The 26126-nt window shown below is 37.7% G+C and overlaps 1 protein-coding gene across 4 annotated transcripts; it reads right to left on the minus strand.

Moving 5' to 3' along the window:
• Nucleotides 1-315: 315 nt before the first annotated feature.
• Nucleotides 316-26126, minus strand: BNIP3L (BCL2 interacting protein 3 like). 4 transcript variants are annotated; one of them, XM_036281995.1, is made up of 7 exons: nt 25929-26126; nt 17281-17464; nt 11909-11981; nt 5604-5707; nt 5333-5482; nt 4638-4682; nt 316-3010 (listed from the first exon to the last, which is right to left on the minus strand). In XM_036281995.1, exons 1-6 carry the CDS (start codon nt 26026-26028, stop codon nt 4679-4681), a joined length of 615 nt encoding a protein of 204 aa, XP_036137888.1. In that variant the 5' UTR covers nt 26029-26126; the 3' UTR covers nt 316-3010; nt 4638-4678. The 4 variants fall into 4 exon arrangements, with proteins under 4 accessions (XP_036137888.1, XP_036137886.1, XP_036137890.1 ...); XM_036281993.1 differs by lacking the exon at nt 4638-4682 and having other exon boundaries at nt 25929-26124; XM_036281997.1 differs by lacking the exons at nt 4638-4682; nt 25929-26126 and adding an exon at nt 25637-25746.

Genomic DNA, 26126 nt, shown 5'->3' on the forward strand with positions numbered 1-26126 from the left:
ACAGGGATGCTATGCTCTTAATTCCCTTTTGCACTTGCTGGGCACTAACTTGCCTTTCAATATGTCACCTCCTCTATGAATAATGTCCTCACAGTATCTGGCAGAATAATGCTCTGAATACCACAGTCACATCGTACTTCAAACACACTTCTCCAACAAATTACGTAGTGTGGTGAGCAGGCGTATCATTCCCTCCTACAGTGCTTGGTACACTGTTAGGCACTCTAGGACTTGGGGAACTCAATGATAAAAATTTTCTCATCTTCTCAAACTCCCAGGCAACACACATGACAGAAAATGATATACAAACAGAAAGAGTTTTGTGAGAGCTTTAATGGCACAAAATGATTCTAGCTACAAGTTACACATGTATTGTAAACTGTATATAATGATACAAAGATCTAACTAAATAGATGAAGAATGCATAATCACTTTGGCTCAGTTAATTCCAATAATTTCAACACCTGGTTCACTTAAAAATTCATCTGCCTGGCTAAGTCTTCAATTTTCATTTTTTAGAACAGTAAATATTTGTACTGCAAAGTAACTTGCACTTTTCAACAAGCAAGTTTGTACAGTTTTACCCTGGACTCTATTTGTAAATATTTTAAGCCAGTTTTCATCACACACTAGAAAAATGAAGCCTGTCTTTTCATCTCCAAATTATAAACAGGTGTAAAGCTTTTTTAAACATTATTTTTAAAATAACTGTTAATTTGTTAGATTCTCCTTTCCAATTACATAATCTGTTTCTGTTCAACACAAATCTGGGAAGGAGCATAAACATTTGTCCCACATGTTAGTGCTATCAATAAATACTGCATGATTCCATCTTGTGAGAAGTTCTACTGTGACCATGTAATAAACAGTCCAAAATCTCATTAGTATTTTTAAGAAAAAGGGCAGAACTAAATTTTTTTTAATGTTGAAAAAAATACCATAAATATACCCAAGTTCAATCACTGACAGAACTGTTTCTGAATTTCAGAGGGCAATGCATTGCCTGTAAAAAGTTGCTCTTATTTTAATAATAATTTTAGCTTTCTCTCCCATAATACCAATTGTAATACAAATTGGATACGATAGCAGTTATTTAGTTCTCTTAACTTTACCAGCCTTTACAATTTTATTCAGGCTTTTCAAAATAAGTGGATCATCAGATTTTCATTCTTCCCAAAGAAATTTAAATATGAACACTTGAAACAAATAAGTTACAGAAGGCAAATCAAGTGTTACCAGGTTTAAGAATAACAGAAACAAGGTATATTAAAAAGACATCCAAAATTACTCAGCATCCATTGCCAGAAAGAAAAGTAAAAATAATTCAGAAAACTATTTTATATATATCGATTTTTTCTTAAAGATAGCCAGCTATACTCTTAAAAAAGATAGTCACAAATTTTTTGTTTAATCTGTATGTTATTTTCCACTATAACATAAATTTTTAAAAACAATGTGAGAGAGAAAAATTAGATAGCTTCTGCAAACTGGCAAACCTGGTTGTCAAAGCGTTTTTATTCAAGTCAACCTGATGCACTTTTTTAAATGAGTAAATTGCTAGTTTTAAAATTAACAATGGTTCTCTAAATAGTCAATAGTGATGTCTATATCATAAACAGTAATTATTTATATATAAAACACATAATAGTATCCTTCAGAATCATGCTATATGTTCTGAAATCCAATAACTCTACTTGAAATAATTGGTAATCCTGATGCTTTCTAACAATTTGGTCCTAAAGCTTCACATTTTAGAAACAAAGTATGTTACAGAAAGAAGTTGTTGAGAGCTCTGGAACTTCAGGAGTTTAATATATCTGAAAAGATGGCTACAAGAGAGAGTGACTAGTACCTGCAGAATCACAGGAATCACCTGGGGAAGATTATACAGTAAACATTAAAAAAGGAGAGATCAGAAAAAAACAAATGGCATCTTTTCAGAATGGTGTCAAATGTTCCCACAAACCAAATCTGTTTTTCAAAGCTGCACAGGTGTTTGGAATAACTCAGAAACAATTATCTGTAGAGTTTAAAGGCTTCAGAGTGTATGTGATGCTTCCTAAAACAATAAGCCTGCATTTATATCACAAACTGGACCTCATTCCAAAGCCTCATCTTAGGGAAAAAAACAAAAACACATTTTTTTTTTAATTTAAAGAAAACCATGAAAAATTCACATGCCGCTAATAAACATAAAAATACCAAAAACATATGCAAAAATCCCAAAATAGGCCTGAGACGTTCCTTACCAGAAATAAAGATTCTACATCCTAGAAAAGACAGCACTATAACATACTAATATTAAAATCTGCTGATGTACTTTAGTTCTTATTCTATTTCATACTATCATTTATATAGACTGCCTCCTACAAATTAAAAGGTGCCATCAGGAGGCTTAGACAAAGCTGGTTTAAAATAAATTTTTATTGCCCAAGATATTTTTATATTTTTTCTTGTCTTTTTTTTTCTTGTTTTCTTTTTTAATAACTAAATTCAAGCTTGGGAAGCTTAAAAAACAAAACAAAACAAGAAAGCCTTTATATCATTTGCTAATCTGATCTCATTTTAAGAGAGAGATGGTAGTCATCTTGCAAGAGTAAAATTTATACCATGAACGATTCCGGTCTAAATCTGGTGGTACTAAAAGGAGACAATAGCATTATTGACAAATTATTATCTGCTGGTGGCATTTGCAGAAAAGAAGCCCTTGCAAATTTCTAAACAACGGTAAACTCTGTTAGGAAATTCTAAAGTGTCTTACAGGCCAGAAAGGGAATGAGGTTAGTAAAATGCCTCAACAGAGTTTGAATAAAATACTGGATTTGAGAGTTACTGGAGCTGGGATATGTAAAAATAGGGTTGTAGGTTGGATCACGCTTACAATGGCCTCAAGTTCAAATAAACTATTGTGACAATACACCACTTCACAGGTCACATGCTTTTCCAGGGGCTTTCTGTCCTTCAGTAGGTGCTGGCAGAAGGTGTGCTCAGTCGTTTTCCAATATAGATGCTGAAAGGAAACAAGAGTGCACTGTGTTTCATCTGTTTCAACAGTTCTGCACCAGCTTGCCACAGGATGAACTCTAATAAAAACTAAATTTTTCAGTCCTTATAAAAGGCTCAAAAAATGTAAGTGCCCAGTCCCCTAGCACCCTGAAATCATCACTGACTTACTTAAAACTAGTCACCAGCCAGCCAAACTTGTTTAATATGATTATGTTTTAACTCATTACACAGGACTAGACAGCACAGGGGCAGTGACTAGACAAAGGAAAGCCAGAGAGAACAGATCCCTTCAAAGAGTAAAGCAGAGTCAGTCTCCTTTGGATTATTCCTTTGTGATAGACAAAAAGTTTTACTTTCTTTGTCGATTGATATATTTCAGAGTCAAAATATGCCCAATTATAAAGCTGCCAGTGCTTTCAACAGGGCTCTTACTAACAGCTGGATTAAGAGCCTGATAATTACCTTTCCATGCGGAGCAAGTATTTTACCCTTAAATAATATAAACAGAAGAGAACTTAAAATATGGAATTAGCACCCTCCCCTCCCAGTATAATAAAAGCAATCAATTATTTAAAATCCTTTTTCCTACATTCATCTGTAACAATAGTTACACTTACACCAGCAAGAGAAACAGCCTGGGTTCATGAAGGGAAGAGATACTGCAAGGTACAAAAACCAACCTCTTGAGGGCAGATGAACTACTGTGCAGTCAATACTGTAGGGGAATTTAAACTTGTCTACCACTACCCCCACATCAACCCCACACAACATTTACACACCCCTTCCTCCACAAAAAACCTCCATTTTGATGTTGTAATCACTGTCCTCAAAAGCAGATCAAGCACTCAGAAAGACAAAAGGAGCCCGGCGGGTGTGGCTCAGTGGTTGAGCATGACCCATGCACCAAGAGGTCTCTAGTTCAATTCCCAGTCAGGACATATGCCCAGGTTGTGGGTCAAATCGCCAGTGGGGGGCATGCAGGAAGTGGCCAATCGATGTTTCTATCTCTCTAAAGTTAATGAAAAAAAAAAGAAAGATAAAAGGGGTGTGTGGAAACACATATGTTCCCATGTTCATTACTGTGAACATTTCTCCAGTATGCTGAGCCCCTTAAAGGGGAGCTAAAGGATGATGTATCTTTTGCTTATTATATACAGAAAGTGACACACTGGACATGCTTAAAGAGAGTAACAGAGCCTGGTTGGTGTGGCTCAGTGGTTGAGCATCAACCCCTGCACCAAGAGGTCGCCGGTTTGATTCCTGGTCAGGACACATGCCCAGGTTGTCGCCCCATCCCCATTAGGGGCATGCAGGAGGCATGTTCTCTCTCATCAATGTTTCCATCTCCCTTTCCCTTTCCCTTCCTCTCTCTCTAAAATCAATAAAGAAAAAAAGTTTTTTTAAAAAGAGAGAGTAACATATATGTCTTGAAAAAAATTAACAGCTAGTGTTTAACTCCTGAAATCTTTCAAAAATATATTTCTTCAATTATTCAAATCAAGAAAATAAAGAATTTAAAAGACATGCATGGAAAATTAATGAATTACAGGTAAATGCGGGACTGATTTTAGAAGACAATAAAATGCTACAAAGAGAAAAAAAACAAAAACCCATCAGTGTCCTCAACCTACCAGTTTCACTCAAGGACTATACAATAAAATGGTGTGTTTTCCTAGCTGGGGGAAAAAAAAATTCGCATTAAACCCCAAATTTACACATTAAAAATTAATTTAAGGTTTAAATAATCATGAGTAATTTATAAGCAACAACAACAAAGCCCAAAAAGAAAAATCAATCACAGATGAGCCCACTTAAAAATGATCACTTCGGAAAGTAAAATGAACTTACTTTTCAAAAAAAAAAAACTCTACTATTAAAAATGCTTATTAGGCCCTGGCCAGTATGGCTCAGCGGTTAGAGCATCGGCCTCTGATACAGAGAGACCCAGGTTCAGTTCCCACTAAGGGCGCATACCTTGGTTGCAGTTTGTCCCCAGCCCTGGTTGGGTTGTGCGGGTGGCAGCCACTCGATGTGTCCCTTTCGCATTGATGTTTCTCTCTCTCTCTTCCTCTCTCTCCCTCCCACTCTATCTGCAAAAAATAAAAAATAAAATAAAATAAAATGCTTATTAGTATACCATCAGTGTACCAACCATAATAATTATTTTAAGCTCACACCCTATTTGCACTAAAACTTTAAAAGCAAAAGAACACAAACTATTTTCACATGTATTTCTTACATCTGGAAATAAAACATGAGGATAAAATGAATGGGGGGAAAAAAAAACAAAACAACTGTACGAGTTGACCATTACACCAGTACTTACCCTAGCCCCAAAGCCAAAACATGAGAAAGGAAGAGAGATGGAATGAACACCTTAAGAAATTCCGCAGAGAAAATACCCCCTTTCTTCATGGCTCCACTTTTCCTCATGCTTAAAGAAACAGAACGTTTAGGGTGCCTGAAGTGGAACTCCCTGGGGGAAGAAATTCAGAAGTAGGTATCAGAAATGCATTTACTGAAAATATCTTGGGAATTAGTAAATCTACTGCATATACAACCATTGTGTCCACTGAAAAAAATATGTGAGAACTTACTTAGGTGGAATATTTTCAGGCCTACTGGACCAGTCCGACACCCAGTCTACACTTTTTTTCAAAGCATCAACTTCTTTCTCTCCTTCTACAACTTCTTCTTCTGACTGTAAAGAAGAATTCAAACTTTAAAAAAGACAAAAAGGAAGACCCTTTTTCCAACTACAAGAGACAAATCTAGACAGAAAATACATGAAAGTCATAAGGTTGTACATCAGTAATTTTTTGTAAGAAACATGCCATTTTTCTAAAAAGGCTGACAAAATAAGATCTCTGAGATCAGACAATTTAATATCTTAAAAAGAACTTGAGTGAGTTTCATTGTTTTTCTATCTAAGCACAGAATATGAACCTGAAATAAACCTCAGTAAAAAAGTGAACCTGAAAAAAGTGTATTTGAGGATATGCTAACTAATCACTGAAAATGTTAGTAATTTTTGACTCCAGATGATGCTTATATGAATGTCCATTGTAATATCCTTTTTATTTTTGTATGTATTTAAAACTTTTCATAATTAAAAAGGGAACATATCAAAAAGTGTATGTTAACAAGTATCAAGAGACAAGCATGAGTCTAAGCACTTTACCCTGCAACAACCTACAAAAATAGAAACTATTAATATTCCATTTTTACAGATGAGGAAACTGAGAAATAAATTCAGTAACTGCCTAAGGTTCCATAAGTAGTAAGTAGCAGGGCCAGAATCCAAATCCAGGCAAAATGTCTCTAGAGCCCCCATTAGGTTTTACTCCCTGGGAGATTATGTTTCTAGACGTATCACTATCCAAACATTTCCTAATGTTTATTTAAAACTACTTAAGACAAAAGTTTTTGGAGTAACTTATTTTTGTTTTTGTTTTTTAAATCCTCACCCGAGGATATCTTCCCATTTTTTTCCAGATAGAATGTAAGAGAGAGAGCACGAAAGAGAAAGAGAAAGAAAGAAACACTCATGTGAGAGAGACACATCTACTGGTTGCCTCCCGCACGACCCTGACCAGGGCCAGGGACCAAACTACAACCAAGGTACGTGTCCTTGACCAGAATCAAACCCACAAATCTTTGGTCCACAGGCCAACGCTCTAACCACTGAGTCAAACTGGCCAGGGCTGGAGTAAGTTATTTTATGCTGAGTCAGAATCTGACATTGTTCATTTCAAATAAATAAAAAAGAAACCAGTTTTATCTTCAATAATAACCTAAAGTTTTCAGGCCAAGAACAATCAAATTTTCCAATAGTTTTTCTTTCAGTAGAACTCACAGGAATGAGAATGATAGAATTATTTATTCAGTTTTAAGGAATGTGATGCTATGACCTCAAACCAAAGAATCTCAGAGCTAAGAACTGTTTTTGATTTGTTATTTTGTTTAAATAGGATCACCTTTGACCAAAACTTTCATTCTTTTTAGAAGGTCGTTATAAAATGCAGAGCTTAATATATCCCTGTGATTCTTTTTTGACAGCTGTAGTTCTTGTGGAATAGCTGCCCAGCGAAGGTAGTTGCAGATACTTGAGATACAGATACAGTCAGCCCTCGTGTATTGCGGCTAATCAGTTCCAGACTCTACCGCAATAAATGAATCTCCATGAAGTAGGATTCTTTATTTATACACAGTGATAGAGTGAAGCCATGAAAGTTGAAGCGTGAAGTGGCGAGGGACAACTGTAGTTCCTTTTACAATCAAACTGAAAGTAAAATCCCTGTGGATTTTTGCTACATCATAGTATCATTCTTATTTAGTTTGCCTGGACTTCGCAAATTCTACTGGATGAGGCAATGTAGCCTTTAGGATTGATTAGGCTTTTCCCACTAGGTATCAAGATTACTCAGAATCATGAGTTGGCTCTTTAGAGTAAATCTAAAAAAATCCTAAATCAAAAACAATAAATTACCAGCTGGTGTGGCTCAGTGGTTGAGCATCGACCCTTGCACCAAGAGGTCGCTGGTTCAATTCCTGGTCAGGACACATGCCCAGGTTGTGGGCCCAACCCCCAGTGGGGGACATACAGGAGGCGGCCAATCGATATTCTCTCTCATCGATGTTTCTATCTCTCTTTCCCTCTCCCTAACCCTCTCTCTAAAATCAATTTAAAAAAATTTAAAAGAACAAATTATTACAATTTATTTATAGATCAATTCCTGTACACACAGTTCTGACTCTATTCAACACACTGCAGGTCTTTTCCATTACGTTTCCAACTTTGGTCTCACATGTCTCTCTCTAAAACTGCTCAAACGTTTCAGGCTTAAATTTGTGAACAAGTTAGTATTTCATACCTTCCAAGAGAATAAAAATATAATAAAGATTTTTGTTCTATTCTTTTAAAAGATGTAATTTTATCTCAGTTAACTGAAGCAAAGTTATCCTTGGACTATTTTTTTTTTAAATCCCAGATGAGTTTAAAATCAGAATCATAAGCTCCAGCTCTCATTATTACCAGCCCTGTGTGCTTCCTTTTATTCATCTTAAATTTGCAAGTTTTAGATTTTAAATTGTCTTCCAACTCTGAGAATTCCAGAAATGGTAAAAATGCACTTAATCTAATTAAATAAGAGTCATGCTTTCAACTGAATCAATAACCCTCTCTCTACACCTCTACCTATTCAGATAGTAGATTATAATCATTTTAGCCTGTCCTCAGGTAGAAGGCCCTTACCTTCTATTGATTTACACTGTCCTTCTCTGGCCCACCTCAAATTCTTTAGGTCTCTAAACATGGATAGTAAACTGCATACTATGGGGTCCATGTTCAAATAAACCACAGGTTACAAGAGGGAAAAGGGAAGACAATTTCTGTTTCTATCATGTTCCAAAGATACCCCATACCATGCTACCCAATTTGGTCCCAAAACACACTGTAAACATGCCTTCAAGAGACAAGAGATAATCTACGGCTCTGGCTGTTGTGGACAGAGCATTGGCCCACGTACCAAAAGGTCACAGATTCAACTTCCAGTCAAGGGCACATACCTGGGTTGCAGGTTCGATCCCCAGCTCCAGTCAGAGCACATCCGGGAGACAACCAATCAATGTGTCTCTCTCACATCAATGTTTCTTTCTCTCTTGTCCCCCTTCTCCCTCTCTCTCCCCCCCCCTCCTTCCCACTCTCTCTAAAAATCATTGGAAAAAATATCCTCAGGTGAGGATTAACAACAAAAAGAGAGACAATCTACAGTCTGTTTTCTGCTGCAAAACTGAAACTCTTGAGAACTATCATCCTAAAAGTATAGTTTGAATGACCTTTTGCCTAAATGCATTACACCTTGGGCTCCCCCATACTGTAACTCATCAGAGATGTTTTAATTTATTCTCAAGACCTTGTGAACTCTCCTGAAATCAATCCCATTCATTGGCTTATTTTAGTAGAAGGAGCAGGGGTCAAAGGCTCAGACAGCCCTTATTTCAATCCTGGCTTTATCACTTACTTGCTTTGTAATCTTAGATAAGTAATTTAATGAAGACAAAACCTCACCTTTTCCATGTGTTCATGGGTATATCACCTCTTTCACTGCACTGAGAACATTAAATGTGGGAAAACTTTTAAAAAAATAAATTTTTCACCAATAACACATCAATAAATATTAATACCTTTCCTTCCTCCTCCTAGAAAAGGCTGAAAATGTCATATTACTCCTATAGACATATATAAAAACATTCAGTAAGAGCAAGTACCATAATGGTCTTTTGTTAACTGTTTTTAACTGTTTGCTAACCCTAAACTTGCCTCTCATTCATGAAAAAAAACAAACAAAAAAAACAACTATCCTCCCAAGCCCTAAAGTAATTAATTTCTGCAATTTAAAAAAAGAGCAATTTGCCCTGGCCAGTTTGGCTCCGTGGTTAGAGCGTCAGCCTGCGGACCAGAGTCCTGGGTTCGGTTCCCACTAGGGGCACATAACAAAAAAAAGGGGGGGGGGGATAAAAAACAAGTCTTTAAAAAAAAAAAAAATAGAGCAATTGAAAAGGCTTTATGAAAGTTTAAGTAAATTGTATCACTGATATTTCCCTCATTAAAAGTCTTACCCTAAAAAAATATGTTTTCCCCCCTTTATTGATTTTTAGAGAGAGAGGAAGTAAGAGGGAGAGACAGAAACATCGATGAAAGAGAGAATATTAATTGGCTGCCTCCTGCATGCCCCCCACTGGGGATTGGGTCCACGACCTGAGCATGTGTTCTGACCAGGAATAGAACCAGAGACCTCTTGGTGCATGGGTTGATGCTCAACCACTGAGCCACACTGGCCAGACGATATAATGCTTCTGATATAGAACTTAGACTGCTTTTCCAAACACGTAACGCAGTTTAAACTGAGTGATCTGATTGTTAATATCACTTACCAAAGGCTTAATGATAACCAGTATGCTTTTAGGTACTTGTTTCTGAGTAGGGGTCACACAAGCAATGCTGATAGCCCAACACAGAAGCCAAAAGTCTTATATTTTCAACTCTGTAAGTCCACTTAAATCCAATTATCAGTTAAGCTAATTGTATACTTGTTCTCCATGAGCCAGGCAAGACAGCACTTACTAAAGTGTTCCATTAGGTTGTTAGACAGATTATTAGAAGAAGAAAAAAGTGTATGTGGAGGGAGATCTAAGGTCAAATATATAACTGGCAAATGTTTGGTTTAAATAACAGATGTCTTTACTGCAGGAACTGTGCGAACCTTTAATATATTACTACCTGCTATGAGTTATTGTGTGGGAAGGTGAAGAAGCACAGTTGCCCCATTATTTTCCACTTATTTGACTTCAGAACTATCTTAGGAAGCTTTCCATTGAGCAAATGTTTCTCAAAACACATCTGGATAATACTAATCTAGATTTTTCAACATGTTTGCACAAAAGACAATATGGATTGAGGACATTTTCCTCAGGACAGACTACAGCAAAGAACTAACTTCATTTCTCTATCTTAGGATTCCTTAGTATACTTCTGCCACAGAAACTTCTTCGACTTTCCTCTTCATTGTTACAGCTGACTGCACATGGCCAACTGACACACAAGAGCCAGCAATTCAACAATTCCAGTCAAACACCTTCCTATATGAGAGCCTTGCTACTATAAGCTTCTCTACAGAATAAAGTTCATCATAAAATAAATTTGTATTCAATCCCAGAGATTTCCTAGGTTTCAGAGAACAGCACAAACAGAGCATAGTCAAAGTAGGAAGAAATAGGGCAACCTTCTGAAACAGAAAGAATACTGGGTAGATCCGAGACAACATGCAAAATATTTCTAGTGCAAAGGGTTCAAGACATACTGTGAGAACCCCACAAAGCAATGTTTTTGTTAGAATTTATTTAAACATTCATTAAACATATATTCTTTAAGCACCTTAACACAAGAGTAAAGGACAATAGTTCCTGTTCTCGAGAATTTGCACTCTGACACCTTTAAGCAACCTGACACATCAATAAAGTTAAGCTCTGGCTATGAATATTCTAAATCACTAAAAATTGCCCTGGCCGGTTTGGTTCAGCGGTTAGAGTGTTGGCGTGCGTTCTGGAGAGACCCGAATTCAGTTCCTGGTAAGGGCACATACCTCGGTTGCAGTTTGTCCCCGGCCCTGGTTGGGTCGTGTGGGTGGCAGCCGCTCGATGTGTCCCTTTCACATCAATGTCTCTCTCTCTCTCTTCCTCTCTCTCCTTCCTACTCTATCTGAACAAAAAATGGAAAAAATGTCCTCAGATGAGGATAAAAAAAATAAATAAATAAATCACTAAAAATTATTTAGTTATCACAAATTTTAAAACATTACCTTTACAAGCTTTCAATACTATATCCATCTATATTTCCAACAATATCAACTCCTAGTGAACTATGTTTATCTTCTTTCACTTAAGGAACCAACATAATTTAGAGCAATTTTATCTTAGCTGTTGAAATTCATCTCAAAAGTCATTGTTTCATTTCGGACATAGAAAAGGTTTTCATTCCTGGTTCTACAAGAACCTTCCTTTTCATTTATTCTGTGACCTTAAATAAGACATTTCTCAGTTTTCTATTTATAAACTCAAAAAACTAGCCTGGAATACTGAAATGATACATCACAGACAAGAATTTTCCAATTCTTTTAGGGTGATTTGTCCCCAGATTCTCAGTTGTAAAGGAGTACAACAATCCACGTCCTCAGTGAATTCCAAAATCAGAAACTGAGTAACTTAAAACAGCTTCAAACTATTTTTTAAAGTCTTCTTATTCTTTAATATATTTTAACCCAACATATTTACCTAGAGGCTTCATTTTCCCTAATTATTTATTGTAAATCATAAAAATAAATTACCACACGCACACACACACCTGAGAGCTATGGTCCCTGCTGGTGTGCATTTCCACATCAAACATAATCTGCCCATCTTCTTGTGGGGAAGGGCTAGAAAAAAAAGAATTTAGCCATTAGTTTTAATTCTCATTTTGTCAAATAAATTAGTCTCTACTGGAAATTAGAAAATTAAGTTACACTAGTATGGCTTTGAAAAGCAGCAAATCAGAAGTATACAATTACTCATAAAAGAAAAGGTGAAACTGAGCACTTTTACTTCCAAAATGTCCTAGAATTTTTCAGTGGTGATAGATTTCTTCACAGTGATAACTTTGCAAAGGAAATGTTACCAATAGACACAAGACTATCACATTTTATTTTTACTTTTTTCCCCAATAAAGATAAAATGATCTTTACATTCAAAAACCTCATTTGGATTATGTGTCTCAAAGTTCCTTCATCATTAAGTAATTCTTTACTAGCAGTTCTCAAAGTGTGAAAGCAGTTTTCAAAGACTTGTTCAAAGGGTCCTTGAGGTTAACTGTTTTCATAATACTATTAGATTCATTTGCCATTTTCATTCTCATTCTCTCATGAATGTACAGTGAAAATTTCCAAAGGCTACATGTGTGATAGTACAACAGATGGAATACAAATGCAGATGAGAATCCAACTGTTTTCTATTAAGCCACATATTAAAGAGATTTGCAAGAATGTAAAATAGTGCCTCTAGTCCTACAAATACTTTGTTTATAAAAAGTAGTTATTTTCCATTTTAAAAAAATCAGTTATGTTAAAATATAATGGTTTATTATTGTTGAATGAGTGAATATGTATTTTTTACTTTTCTCGGTTTTAATTTCTAATATAGTAAATACCAAACTACATAACCCACATAACCAAAAGCTCTTTGGGGTTCCTAATAATTTGTAGGAGTATAAAGAAGCAAAGAGACCAAAATGTTTAAGAATCACTATTCTACTTACTTCAGAAATATTTACTTTGAGATACATAAAATGTAGTCCCAGAACTATAAAAATTTACAGATAAATTTTTAAACAGACACATGATCATGAACTGTACTTGGATACAATGGATGAATACAATATGCTAAGTTCTATTCTTAGCTTTATCAATGATTCCTTGTGTAATTCCACAGCAAGTCTCTAGGTCTTTCACTATACACCCTGTCCTCCCAAATCTAAATTCAAGTAGGGAAGACAAATGCTCCAGGCTTAACTTGCTCAAAGGAACAGATATTAACTGTTAAAATGATCATGAGCATGTGTACAATGTTAATATACAGAGATGTAAGTAAGATCACCAGAAATGTATCAGATTGATTAAGTCTAGGTTGACACAGGAGATTTTTATTTTATTTTATTTTTTTCTTTATTGATTAGAGAGAGAGAGGAAGGGACAGGGAGAGAGATAGAAAAATGGATGAGAGAGAGCATCGACTGGCCACCCCCTGCATGCCCTCGACTGGGAATTTGGCCCATAACCTGGGCATGTGTCCTGACTGGGAATTGAACCGGTGACCTCTTGGTGCATGGGTCGATGCTCAACCACTGAGCCACACTGGCTGGGCAACACAGGAGATTCTTAAATGAACATAAGAAAAGAGAAAAGCTGGTTCTGTATCAAACAAACATATTAATATATTTAAACATTTTTGTCTTGAATAGAAATCTCAGGTTATAGCACAGGCATTCTTATTGTTCTCAGTTTACTGTCATTATGCTCATAACTCTGTTTGGTTCACAACTAAAGGTCTAGTTAAGGGCCAGCTTTTACACAGCCATGACCAGGTTATGGTCTTAGCATGACAAAGTCGAGAATCCAACAGAAGCACAGTTCTACTTCAACATTCTTCTTTACCACTGACACCGATCTCACTCATTTTATTGGTAAACTGATTACTACTCCTGTTTGGAATGCATTAGAGCTTTAACCGTGGCTCATGTTAGGATTGGCTGGAGAGATTTTTTAACATTCTCATTTTTCTACCCCTCCCCTGACAACAGAATGAGGACCTCCAGGCATGGGGTTTGTGCAATGGTATTTTAAAAAGCTCCTTGGGTGAATCTAGTGTGTAGGTTGATAACTACAACAACAGGATGAAACGCAAAGCAAAACACATAGGGGTTATCTTTAACAACCACCACAGTGACAAAAAACTATGAAATCATTTTTAAACGGAAAGTATGCATAAATTAGCTTTGGTACTAATATCCAACAATCCTAAAACTTTTCCACCTACAAGAAACATTTCTCAACAACTTCAAATAGAGAGATGTATGACAATTCAAATGACATAAATTTTGAAGGCACTTTTAAATGTTCAAGTGTCCCAAGAGTATTACTGAGCTAGAGTTCTAGCCCTCCTCTGAAAGATGGTCAGTGACCCAGAGCCTGAGGATACATAAGCTGAGGGATAGAAAAGTGTTAAAAAAACATTTGCCATACCTCATTTCACATGTTTAGAAACCCAACTGAAATACAATCAGGAGAAGGTGAATTCATATTTGATCACAAGTACAAGTACAACCATAAATGAAATAAGGTGACCAGAAAAGGCAAGTAGGTGACTTTTCCTCTGCTCAATGACAGCACTAAGTGAACAATAGGTGAAGGAACACACTAGTACCAATGATCAAGGGTCACATACTTGAATGTATACTAAAAGCCTATCAACAGGGCCATAATAAGCAGTAAACTTCAGAAACCTAGCGGGGAGTCCCATGATATGAATGTAATACATTTATACTTTATTTTTTGTGCTATGTTTTATTGTGCTTTGCTTTGTTGCACTTTAAAGATGTATTTTTGCTGTTGTTAATATTCACCCAAGGATATTTTTTTCCCCAGACTTTTTAAAGAGTGGAAGGGAAAGGGACAGAGAGGGAGGAATGAAAGAGGGAGAGAGAGAAACATCCATATGAGAGAGAAATATCGATTGGATGCCTTCTGCACGCACCCTGACTGAGGCTGGGGATTGAACCTGTCCCAGTACCTGTCCTTAACTGGGAATCGAACCCATGACCCTTGGGTGAGTGGGCTGATGCTCTAACCACTGAACAACCCTCGCCAGGTCAATGGATGTATTTTTTACAAAGTGAAGACAACACCCTCTACCAGCAAAAAGATTACGACTCACTTTACTGAAATACTAGCTTTATTGCAGTGATCTAGAACCAAACCCGCAATATCTCCGAGGTATGTCTATATAATATAAACTTCATTCTGAAAGACAAACTAATGCTGTCACAACTGGAATCAAAGGCAAGTTGCTCAGAAAAGAGCTATCTGCTGTCCTTATGCTTATGACTAAAGACATCCCAGGCTCTTAAAAAGCACAGAGATAAGTCAGAAATGAGACAGGGTAGCAGGGGTGCACACTGTGCCATAGAGCCAGCAAACCAGTTCTCTGCTGCCTTGGTAACATCAGTGGATCATAAGACATGCAGGAACTTCGAATATGATTTAACCCTGTTCCTCCTTTTCTACTTTTTCTGGCAAGTAATAACATATGCTAGACACACAATTTTTACAAAGTAAAAAATATTCAGAAGAAGAAAAATCTGTAGTTCCATACCCCCTAGAGATAATCACTGTTTACATTTTTAAATGTTTCCTTAATCTTTTTCCTGGGCATTTGCATTTTCTACATGCCTGATATCAGTTAACTCTTAATTAACCAGATAATTCAGTACCCCATAGTGCTGTAAGTATGGCTGTCACTGGTGTTAAGAATTGTTAAATGATACCAGTATGTCATTTAATATCTAGTCCCTCTGAAAAAAAGAGAAGCTTATACTGAAAAATAAAATAACAGCTCCGTTTCATTTTACTTCTATATTCTCATTCTTTCACCATAAATGGTCCTTAATAAGTGGAATTACTTTCTCTAACTTGAATAGAAAAAAATGAGGTCTAAAATAAAACTTCCTCAGATAATACAGAACAGCCTTCAAAATTAACTATCTTTACAGAACTTGGTTGGTGCTTCCACCATGCAAATACTACTGCTCTAGCCCTGGTCAGTTTGGCTCAGTGGTTGGAGCATCAGCCTGTGGACCAGAGTGTCCCGGGTTTGGTTCTCGCTAGGGGCATGTACCAAAAAATTTTTAAAAATTAAAAAAAACACACAAATACTGCTGCTCTAACTTAAATCAACTTGCAGATTCTATGACGCAAACATTTACTGAGTGTCTACTACATGCCAGCACCATCACTGTTAGAGTACAAAGCAGATGAAATATGACCCCGGCCTTTTAGAGTCTCACAATCTAGAAGGGAGAACATATATACAGAGATAACTATATTCAAGGTAGAATGTAATCTGTGAAACAGGGATACAAAAACAAAATGGGATTAATTTTATAAGTTAAATTAATTTTACAAGTTAGATTAATTCTGTAAGTAAACATTTATGCCAATGACTTTTTTAAAATTCTCACCAGAGGATGTTTTTCCATTTTATTTTCAGATAGAGTGGGAGAGGGAGAGAGAGAGAAACAGCAATGTGAGAGGGACACATCAACTGGTTGCCTCCCACACGACCCTGACCAGGACAAAGGACCAAACCGCAAGCAAGGTATGTGCCCTTAACCGGAATCAAACTCAAAACGCTTTGGTCTGTGGGCCAACGCTCTAACTGCTGAGCCAAACTGGCCAAGGCACCACTGACTCTTTTTCTTTAATTTTTTTTTTTAATCCTTACCCAAGGACATTTTTGCATTTATCCTCAGACAGAGTGGGAGGGAGAGAGGGAGGAAGAGAGAGAAAGAAACATCAATGTGAGAGAGACACATCAAGTGGTTGCCACCCACACAACCCCAACTGGGGCCTGGGACAAACCACAACTGAGGTACGTGCCCTTAGTGGGAACCAAACCCGGACTTTCTGGTCCACGGGCCGATGCTCTAACCGCTAAGCCAAACCGGCCAGGGCACCACTGACTTTTTTTTAAAGAGTTTTTAAATTGATTTCCAGAGAGAAAGGAAGAGAGAGGGAGAGAGAAACATCAATGCAAGAGTGAAACATCGATACATCCCCCAACCAGGGATCAAGTCCAAAACCTGGGCAGGAATCAAACTTGTAACCCCTCAGTACACAGAATGATGCCCAACCAACTGAGCTACACCTACCAGGGCTATGCCTTTGAATTTTGAACTGATAAACATCTAAAAATAATGTAATCTGATAAGGAAATTGATTTAATCTGGGGAAAACAGTGGGCACTAAAGTACGTGTCAATTACGTCTGATTTAAATACACATGCTGTAATAATTCAGGTATCTTATTTTGTGAAATAAAGATGTAAGCCATTTGTTTTTCCTAATGGAAATTAACCTTGTAACAACATCTGTTTCGGGAATTCTACCAAAAAGTGGATCTCACTTACCTATCACAGTGAGAACTGCCTCTTGAACTACTCTGTCCTGATTCATGTTGTGCATCCAAAAGTATCTTCTCCATGTCTCCATTGTGGATAGAAGATGAGGAAGGGACGTGTTCCAGTCCCCCATTTTTCCCATTGCCATTATCATTGCCATTGCTGCTGTTCATAGGTAGCTCCACCCAGGAACCTGTTGGACAAGTCAGATAACTTAAGCACAGCAGAACTGAAATCTGTCATGTGCACACAGATGTGAATGTGGTAAATTCAGATAAGAAGTCTTATTCACCTCAAACCAAATGCAAAAAGCATTCTGAGGAAGATAAACAAGTAGCAATAAAAGTTTAGAAATCTATACAGTTCTGTTCCTGAAGAAGCTACTCAATCAACCAATTTAGAAAAAACTGGAATTCTAAAACTAGAGTCATAGAAAATGTGTCTTTCAGCCAATTTTCTCTCTGGTTAAATGTTAGTTTATATACAATAAAGACTTTTCTGAAAACTTTCAGGTTGCTTTTCAAAAAATGGCTACTTAATATCTAGACAGGCTATTTACCTTTAATGTTTTAGTTATATATATTTTTTCCCATAGTCTACCTAAGCTATTTAGTTGTATCCTCTCCACAAATGAAATAAATATATATAATTTAACTTCATAAAGGTCATCTAAATAACTTAACAATTATATCCTAATTAGTACAAACAATTGAGAATCTCCTAGAGAAGGAACTTAATGCAATCACAGAAATCTCAATTTGGGCACAAATCTGGAGCATTAAATTAATCCACCTGGCTCTCGACTAAATCAGGTTAATAGTGCTAAAAAAATCTTTTAAGTTGTACCTCTATCTCACAAATTAGTTTCTTCTTTTCCTTTATACCTCACTCTTTCTATTCTTTCTCCTTTCTCTACGCACTAAACATACCTTGTGAACTTGTCTTTTCTCTCTTCTCTCCCACGAGTTCCTACTTTCTAGGTTTTTCATTAAGCCTCATTGGTTTGGGAAAGAAACAACTGTGCATCTGCTATAGGAAACACTGAAGTTTTTTCAGGGGAACAGTCAAAGTGGGTGGAGCCACAGAAAAGGAGATGTGACCCTGGTTATGTAAACAGGTCTTAAAAATATTTATTGGCTGGCCCTGGCTGGTTTGGCCTAATGGTTAGAGCATTGGGCTGCAGTCCGGAGAGACCCAGGTTCAGTTCCTGCTAAGGGCACGTACCTCTGTTGCAGTTTGTCCCCAGCCCTGGTTGGGTCATGTGGGTGGCAGCCACTCGATGTGTCCCTTTCAGTCACTGTTTCTCTTTCTCTCTCTCCCCCTCCCACTCTATCTGAACAAAAAATGGAAAAAATGTCCTCAGGTGAGGATAAAAAATATATATTTATTGGCTCGATGAGTTTGCTGAACACATTAAGGTGCTTTAATTTTAACAAGAATTGACAACAGTAGCCAATAAGCCAACTTCACATCAAAAAGGGATAATGTATTTTTTTTCATAATTTCCATTTTTTTTTTTTTTTTATCCTTATCTAAGGACGTTTTTCCATTTTTTGTTCACATAGAGTGGGAGGTAGGGAGAGGGAGAGAGAAACATTGACGTGAAATGGACACATCAAGTGGTTGCCACCCGGGACCAACCAGGGCCAGGGACAAACTGCAACTGAGGTACATGCCCTTAGCGGGAACCAAACCCGGGTCTCTCTGGACCGCAGGCCGACGCTCTAACTGCTGAGCCACACCGGCCAGGAACATAATTTCCATTCTTTACAATACATCTTGTTCACTCTAAATGAGGTGATGACTACTCCAGATCTAGAAGTGAACTCAACATCATCCTTCAGTGAAGAAAAAGCTCAAAGGCAGAGCTGGTTGAAAATCTGACATCCATCTGATTTTCTGACCTTGAGTTTCCTTATCTGTAAAACAGAGATAATAACACAGTACCTACCTCCCAAGGCTGCTGTGAGGATTAAACACAGGACCACAGGTAAAGTGTCTACTAAACAACAGATGCTCAGTTATACACTAGTTAAAAGAGTTTATATTTGTCCTTGGCCCAGTAGTTCAGTTGGTTACAGTATTGTCCCGATATACCAAAGCTGCAGGTTTGATCCCAGTCAGGGCACATACAAGAATCTACCAATGAATGCATAAATAAATGGAACAACAAATTGATATTTCTGTCTCTCCTTTCCCCTCTCTCTCTCAAATCAATTTTTTTAAAAAGAGTTTATATTTATGTGTTTGTTCTTAATCCTCACCTAAAGATATTTTTTCTTTTATCATCAGATAGAGTAGGAGGGAGGAAAAGGAAGAGGGGAGAGAGAGAAACATCGATGTGAGAGAGACACATCAACTAGTTGCCTCCTGAACAACCTAACCAGGGCCAGGTCCAACACAACCCAAGTACATGCTCTTGACCAGAATCGAAGCGACTCATTGGTCCATGGGCCAATGCTCTAACCGCTAAGCCAAACCAGCCAGGGCAAGAGTTTGTATTTGTAAATTATTTAGAATAGTGTACAGAATAAAAATGAAGTTTCCCTTTCTTTCCTTTCCCTCAGAGGCAGTTCTGGGGTTGTCACAGTCCTATAATTACAATCAATTCTGTGGGACTATACTGCCAAGCAGCATATTTATATGCCGTCTCCATGGTCTTATTCTATGTATGCGCAAAAATGTACACAGACTACAAAGAACCCAACATGGATTAACAAATTCAGTTAGCAAAGCTAAGGCAGCTCTAACACTGAAGGTAATTTAACTAAATATTTGGAGTGCCTCTGGAGTTAAGAGATATGCCAAAAGCATCCCTAAATGTAGAGCTCTGCAAAATATTTTAGCTGGAAAGAGAGGCAGAGAAAGAGAGAGGTATTTGATAAACTGTTTTTCTGGTGTGTTGTTTTTTTCCTGCTCCCACTGTTTCGGAGATTTTCAAACTCACTCTAGGACTAGTTCTTGTACAGAAGCTCAATGTGTAAAATTAACAAAAATAAATAAAAGGCCAGAGCTGCTGTGGGAGAAGCAAAACTAAGTACTCAGGAGTTCCAGATGGGTCTCTGTGGAAGTCAGTGTTCCCTAAAATACAATTAATGTTCACTTGAAGTAGTTGATCAAAGAGGAAAAAAGGGTGTAACAATATCAGGGTTTTCTGAACCTTACTTTTTTGAAGGATTTCCACACCAGTATCTAAATTCTACTTCCCACATTAATAATATATAAGCAATCACAATCTAGGAACTTGGGGAGACATACCTAGAAAAGCTTAATAAAAGTAATCTCTGTAATTGCCTTAACACCCAGCACAACTGAAGGCATTTCTGCTTCAGACAGACAATATTTATTTGACAGATATTAGTATAGTGGTTAAGAGCAAACTGAATAAAGCCAGACTCCCACTCTATCACTTATAGCTATTACACCCCACACCTGTCAGTTTTCTCATCTATAAAATAGGAATAGTAATTGTATCCACCTCATAGTATGATTAGAGGATTAAATGAATAAAACATTAAAAAATACAAAAGGCTAGCCCTGGCCTGTTTTGCTCAGCGGTTAGAGCGTCAGCCTGCGGTCCAGAGAGACCCGGGTTTGGTTCCCGCTAAGGGCATGTACCTGGCCCTGGTTGGTCGGGCGGGTGGGAGCCACTCCATGTGTCCCTTTCACGTCGTCGTTTTTCTCTCACTCTTCCTCTCTCTCCCTCCCACTCTATCTGAACAAAAAAATGGAAAAATGTCCTCGGGTGAGGATAAAAAAAATAGGAAAGGCTACTAATAAACAGTAAGTACTAAGTGTTAGTTGATATTACAATTATACTATCTTTTAAAAAACGTTTATTACAAAAGTGTTTCTTTAAAATATAAACATTAAGACATGAAATAAAAATTAATACCTCTCCTCCCAATCTAACATTCCTATCCCAAAGGAAAGCACTTTTAAAACTTTCGTATGTAAACTTTGTTTTTATAAAAATATGAAATCAAACTGTACATATTTTTCTGTAAGTAGCATCTCTTACCTAACAACTTGCAGCTATCATTCCATGTCAATATATATTGCCTTACTTCACTCTTTTAAACAGCTGTTTTGCATCCCATCATAAAGATATATCATACTTTAACAATTACCCAAATGGTAATGGTCAGCCATCACCCAAATTACTGTTTCCAATATTGTTATTAAAGCCAAGGCTTCAGCCCAGCTGATGTGGCTCGGTGTACTGAGTGTCATCCCATGGACTGAGAGGTCCTGATTCCACTCCAGTCAGGGTACATGCCAGGGTTGCAGGCTCCATCCCCAGTAAGGGGCATACAGGAGGCAGCCGACTGACGTCTCTCTCTCACATAGATGTTTCTATCTCTCTCTCCTTTCCTCTCTCTCTAAAAAATCAATAAAAACATATTTAAAAAAACAAACAAACCAAGGTTTCAATGGAAGATAATTTGGCAATATGTATTAAGAGCCTTAAAAAAGTAGATTTCCTTTAACTCAATAATTCTCTTCCAGAAATATCATCTATGGAAAAAAAAAAAAAAAGTACTGCAAAGAAAGTTATGCTCACAGATATTCATTAAGAGGCTACATATCAGCTTTATCATTTGAGAAAAATGGGGGGAAAGCAAATTTATCTTTCTCAATAGATGAACTACACATGTCCTGAGTTTCTCATCACCTAATTCATTCCTGATTTACAGCTCAAAATGCCTTGATGTTCTAACTCTACCCTTCTCACTAAGTCCCTTTTTACTTGGAAAGGAAACAAGGCAAAATATGAGGATGGTGCTATCTAAGCAATACAAAGAAGAAAAGTTCTCAGAGTGAATTCTCTTCCTAATAATCAAGCTTTAAAATAAAAAAACTGCAGGCCCTATTATATTAAAAGCCTACTTACAAATTGAAAACTGTTCTCTCATGCCAGATTGCACATATATACACTACACTAGATACTTTCTATTTTAAATTCTTGAGAATCGCTAAGAGATTCAGAGAAGCATGCTTCTATATTCTCTAAAATGGTACATCGAGAAGGCTGGTCCAGTTACTGTGATTACATTCATGATTGTATGCTGTATATACCCTTTATAGTTTATGATCTCCAATTCAATCCTCTTGCAAGAAGGGAAGTGGGAGAAGTAGGGGGTGAGAGAGTGAGGAGAGAAGGAAGAAGAGAACTATTTCTAACTTCCCCCCATGTTTTCCTTAAAGCCTTTATTTCATTTCAAGTACCTTATGCTAGAATCCAGACCACAAACAGTCACTGATATTCTTATGAAAAAAAAAGTAACTAGTGTGTTAAGTAGGTACTTACGCACTAGTTACCTATGTATTCAAAACAGTATTATGAGACAGTGAAGTTTCACATATCATAGCCTTAAAAGCCTTCTTGCAATACTGCGGAAGCAAAAACATCATGGTTAAAAATGTTTAAAAAGAGCCCTGGCCGGTTTTGCTCAGCGGTTAGAGCATTGACCTGCGGTCTGGAGAGACCCAGGTTCGGTTCCTGCTAAGGGCATGTACCTCGGTTGCAGTTTGTCCCCGGCCCTGGTTGGGTCGTGCAGGTGGCAGCCACTCAATATGTCCCTTTCACGTCGATGTTTCTCTCTCTCTCCCTCTCTTTCCCTCCCACTCTATCTGAACAAAAAATGGAAAAATGTCCTCAGGTGAGGATTAAAAAAAAAAAAGTTTTAAAAGTTCCTACATTAAACAATAACAAGAATTATACTGCTATCTCAGTTTTCCTTATTACCCAGTGATTTTTATAACATAAATGTCCTATACAAATATTATTAAGTAACTTAATAGTTTTCTTAAGAATAAGACAACTGGAAATTAGAAAATATCCTTTTAACTTTGAAAGTAGTTCAGATATTTGTCCACTAATTTGTAGTGAAAGTGAACAGTCCTTCTATGATGGTAAACTAAAATATATATACCAGAGAAAGGTTTCATTATTCCAAGTATTTCAATAATTTACTATTAAAACTTTGCTTTGATCCCCTGAACTAAAGATAAAATCCCAAGCCAGAGATAATCTGCACCATGAGTTCATCTCCTGTTTTTCATAGTTGTGCAACTTTACCCAACAAAGAACTTCAACTTATCAGCAATTTGAATAGTACATATTAGATGCCTGAATAATGCTTTTCCCAGTGCCCAAAAATCACTTGAAGGAATCAATAAGGCTTCTTGTTTTGCTCAGTCCAGTGTTGTATAATGAGCTAAAAAACAGAGGGGAGTAATTAAATATAGCACTATCTAAAAGCTTTTCAGTAACTTAAAAGCTCACCCTACCCCAAATAAAATACTTTCTATCTAGTAGATTTCCCAAAGCAACGCTTTGATATCACACACAGGCTGTTCTTCCACTTCTTAAGAGCTAACATAAACCTAACAGCAACTGCTTGGCCAACATCATCAATTACCTCATAGGTCTGTCAGACACAGAGATAAACAAACACATATAACTCAACCCCATTTTCTTGTTAAATGGTCAAAGAAAAATTACAACTCCTTTGCTTTCTGTGAAATCATGTACACATACTAGCCAAATAGCTAACTTAAAGGTATCATAGGAAAACACTGAGTACAATTAAGAAACAGGTACTAAAAAGAGAGATGGTCAGGTCACCTCTGTACATTACATTAGGTGGAATAACATACTAAGAGAATTAGAAGCACACAATTCTGGGTCACTGAAAACAAAGTGTCCTGAAAGGAGCACTAAACAGGATGAAAGTAAAAACCTCAGCTCCAGGTCCTAGCCAGGTGTGAACTTGGACAACACACTTTACTCTAGACCTATTTCTTTACTGGTAAATAACAGGTGACAGTGATCTCTCAAGTTCTCCCCAACATTTTGTAAAATATATGACTGTCTCTAACTGCTATGCTGTACACCTGAAACTAATACAGATTAATATTAAATGTAAACTAATTGAAAAAAATTTTTAAAGAATAATAATAAATAAAATCTCTTTCCATTCTAAAATCATGCTTCTAAAAGAGAATGCTAAATACAGGTAAATAATTTAAAAATGCATTTTAATGTGTAAAGCAAATAACACTTATAGACACATACATTAATCCTAATTTACTGTGGGAAATAATATATGTCTTACATTCTAGAATATAAGACAGTTAAATGTTTTAAAAAGTCAACATTTAAGGAATTTATCCATGAAAAGATGGAGCAGCAGCAATAAGCAATGAAAACATCTTAAAATATTCAAATTCTATCCCCATCTTGTGAGGACAGGAACTCTTACCTAAAATATTTAGGCCATATTGGAACAGCTCCCTCTTATGAAAGATAATGCAATGCTTTCAAATGTCATTTACACATCCAAATGATTTTTAAACAATCTCATCTGTCCATATGCTCACTGTCCTAACCACCTTTTTCCTGAAAGGAATTACAGAAAGATTCGGCAAAAATCTTTCCAAGATTTTGAGCCTTAAAGACATCTGGGAATAGCCCAGAGGGTGTGGCTCAGTGGCTGAGCATAATCCCATGGACCAAGAGGTCGCCAGCTGGATTCCCGGTCAGGGTCAGGGCACGTGCTCCAATTGTTGCAGGCTCCATCCCCAGCAGGAGGCAGCCAATTGATCTCTCTCCCTCCTCTCTTTCTTTCTCTCTCTCTCTCCTTTCCTCTCTAAAAATCAATGAAAACATTTTAAAAAAAAAAGACATCTGGGAATAACCTTAGGACAAGATGTCTGAGCACAAGAACGTTAAGAAAAGCAAGTGTAGTTGGTCGTTAATTCAATACTGCCATTAATTTTCAATCGTCCTTGTGTATGAATCTGTTTTTAACCCTGTTTCTGAAAATTCATTGCCTCAGACTCCGTGAGTTGTGCAATCTTGTATGGTTTAAGAGGGTGTTTGTTCATAAACTGGTTTATAGGGCACACAACCCCATCGTTTAAATAAAAAAAAAAATCACTTGAGCAACTCTGAAACATCTCAAAAAAAAAAAGTAGCACAGCTTCCTCACCCCGCCCCCGCAACATGATACAAGTAACCACTAAATTACTAAATGATTTTTCTAACCAGCCTGTGGTAACAAAGGAACGCAACCAGAAGGCTCACGTTCCGGACGCCCGAGACTGGCCGACCCAGCGAGGTGGGGTCAGCCGGACCAGGCACAGCTCCGCTGCACACCTGATCTCCCATCTGCCCCTCGGCGCGCCCTCCCCTCAGCAGGCAGCCCGCGTCCATCCCTAGGTGTCCCCGCTGCACGTCCCCATCCCAGCCCACGTACCCTCCGCTGGCCGCTCCGCCCACCCTCCCCTCGGCGTTCCAAGGCCCGAAGCTCCAAGGCCCGCCCCTTCACGCCCCAATAGGCTCTGCTCAGGCACTCACCACAGGTGGGATCCGCACGTCCGCCTTCACTTCCCGCCCACGTGCCCTCCTCAAATGCAAACCAAGCAGCCCCGGATCCAAGACCCCAGGAGAAGGAGCGGAGACCAGTCCAGAGAAAAGACAGAAACAACTCATCCTGACAGGTGACGAGAGCTGTCAGTCAGCCGCACATCCTCAGCCTGGACCAATGGGCTGCCTTCTCCTCCCGCCCCCCGCGCGGAGCTCGCCGCGGCCGCCAGAGCAGCGCCTCCTCCCCCATCTCCTTCACCTAGTCTGCCCATCCAGCACTTACTGTTGAGGCCGGCTGGCGGGGGCAAAGGCTGTTCCCCTTCGTCGCAGTTGTTGTTGTTGTTATGCAGGGGCGGTGGCTGCTCTACTAAATGAGACGACATTGCCGGGCGATTGGAGGAGCTGTGGCCGCAGCTGGAATGGCTCAGGTTCTCGGACAGCAACACAACAAGCCGAGTCCCCCGCCCCCTTTTTTGCTCCT

Source organism: Molossus molossus, unplaced genomic scaffold, assembly GCF_014108415.1.
Source record: "Molossus molossus isolate mMolMol1 unplaced genomic scaffold, mMolMol1.p scaffold_m16_p_4, whole genome shotgun sequence".
Taxonomy (NCBI): Eukaryota; Metazoa; Chordata; class Mammalia; order Chiroptera; family Molossidae; genus Molossus; species Molossus molossus.

Excerpts from the sequence above, each read along its gene's own strand:
- BNIP3L (XM_036281993.1), bottom strand. The coding sequence starts at position 26,028 with ATGTCGTCTCATTTAGTAGAGCAGCCACCGCCCCTGCATAACAACAAC. Across the intron at positions 11,982-17,280 it reads GGCAGTTCTCACTGTGATAG|CCCTTCCCCACAAGAAGATG; the intron begins GTAAGTGAGATC and ends TTTTTTTTCTAG. Across the intron at positions 5,708-11,908 it reads GCAGGGACCATAGCTCTCAG|TCAGAAGAAGAAGTTGTAGA; the intron begins GTGTGTGTGTGC and ends TCTTCTTTACAG.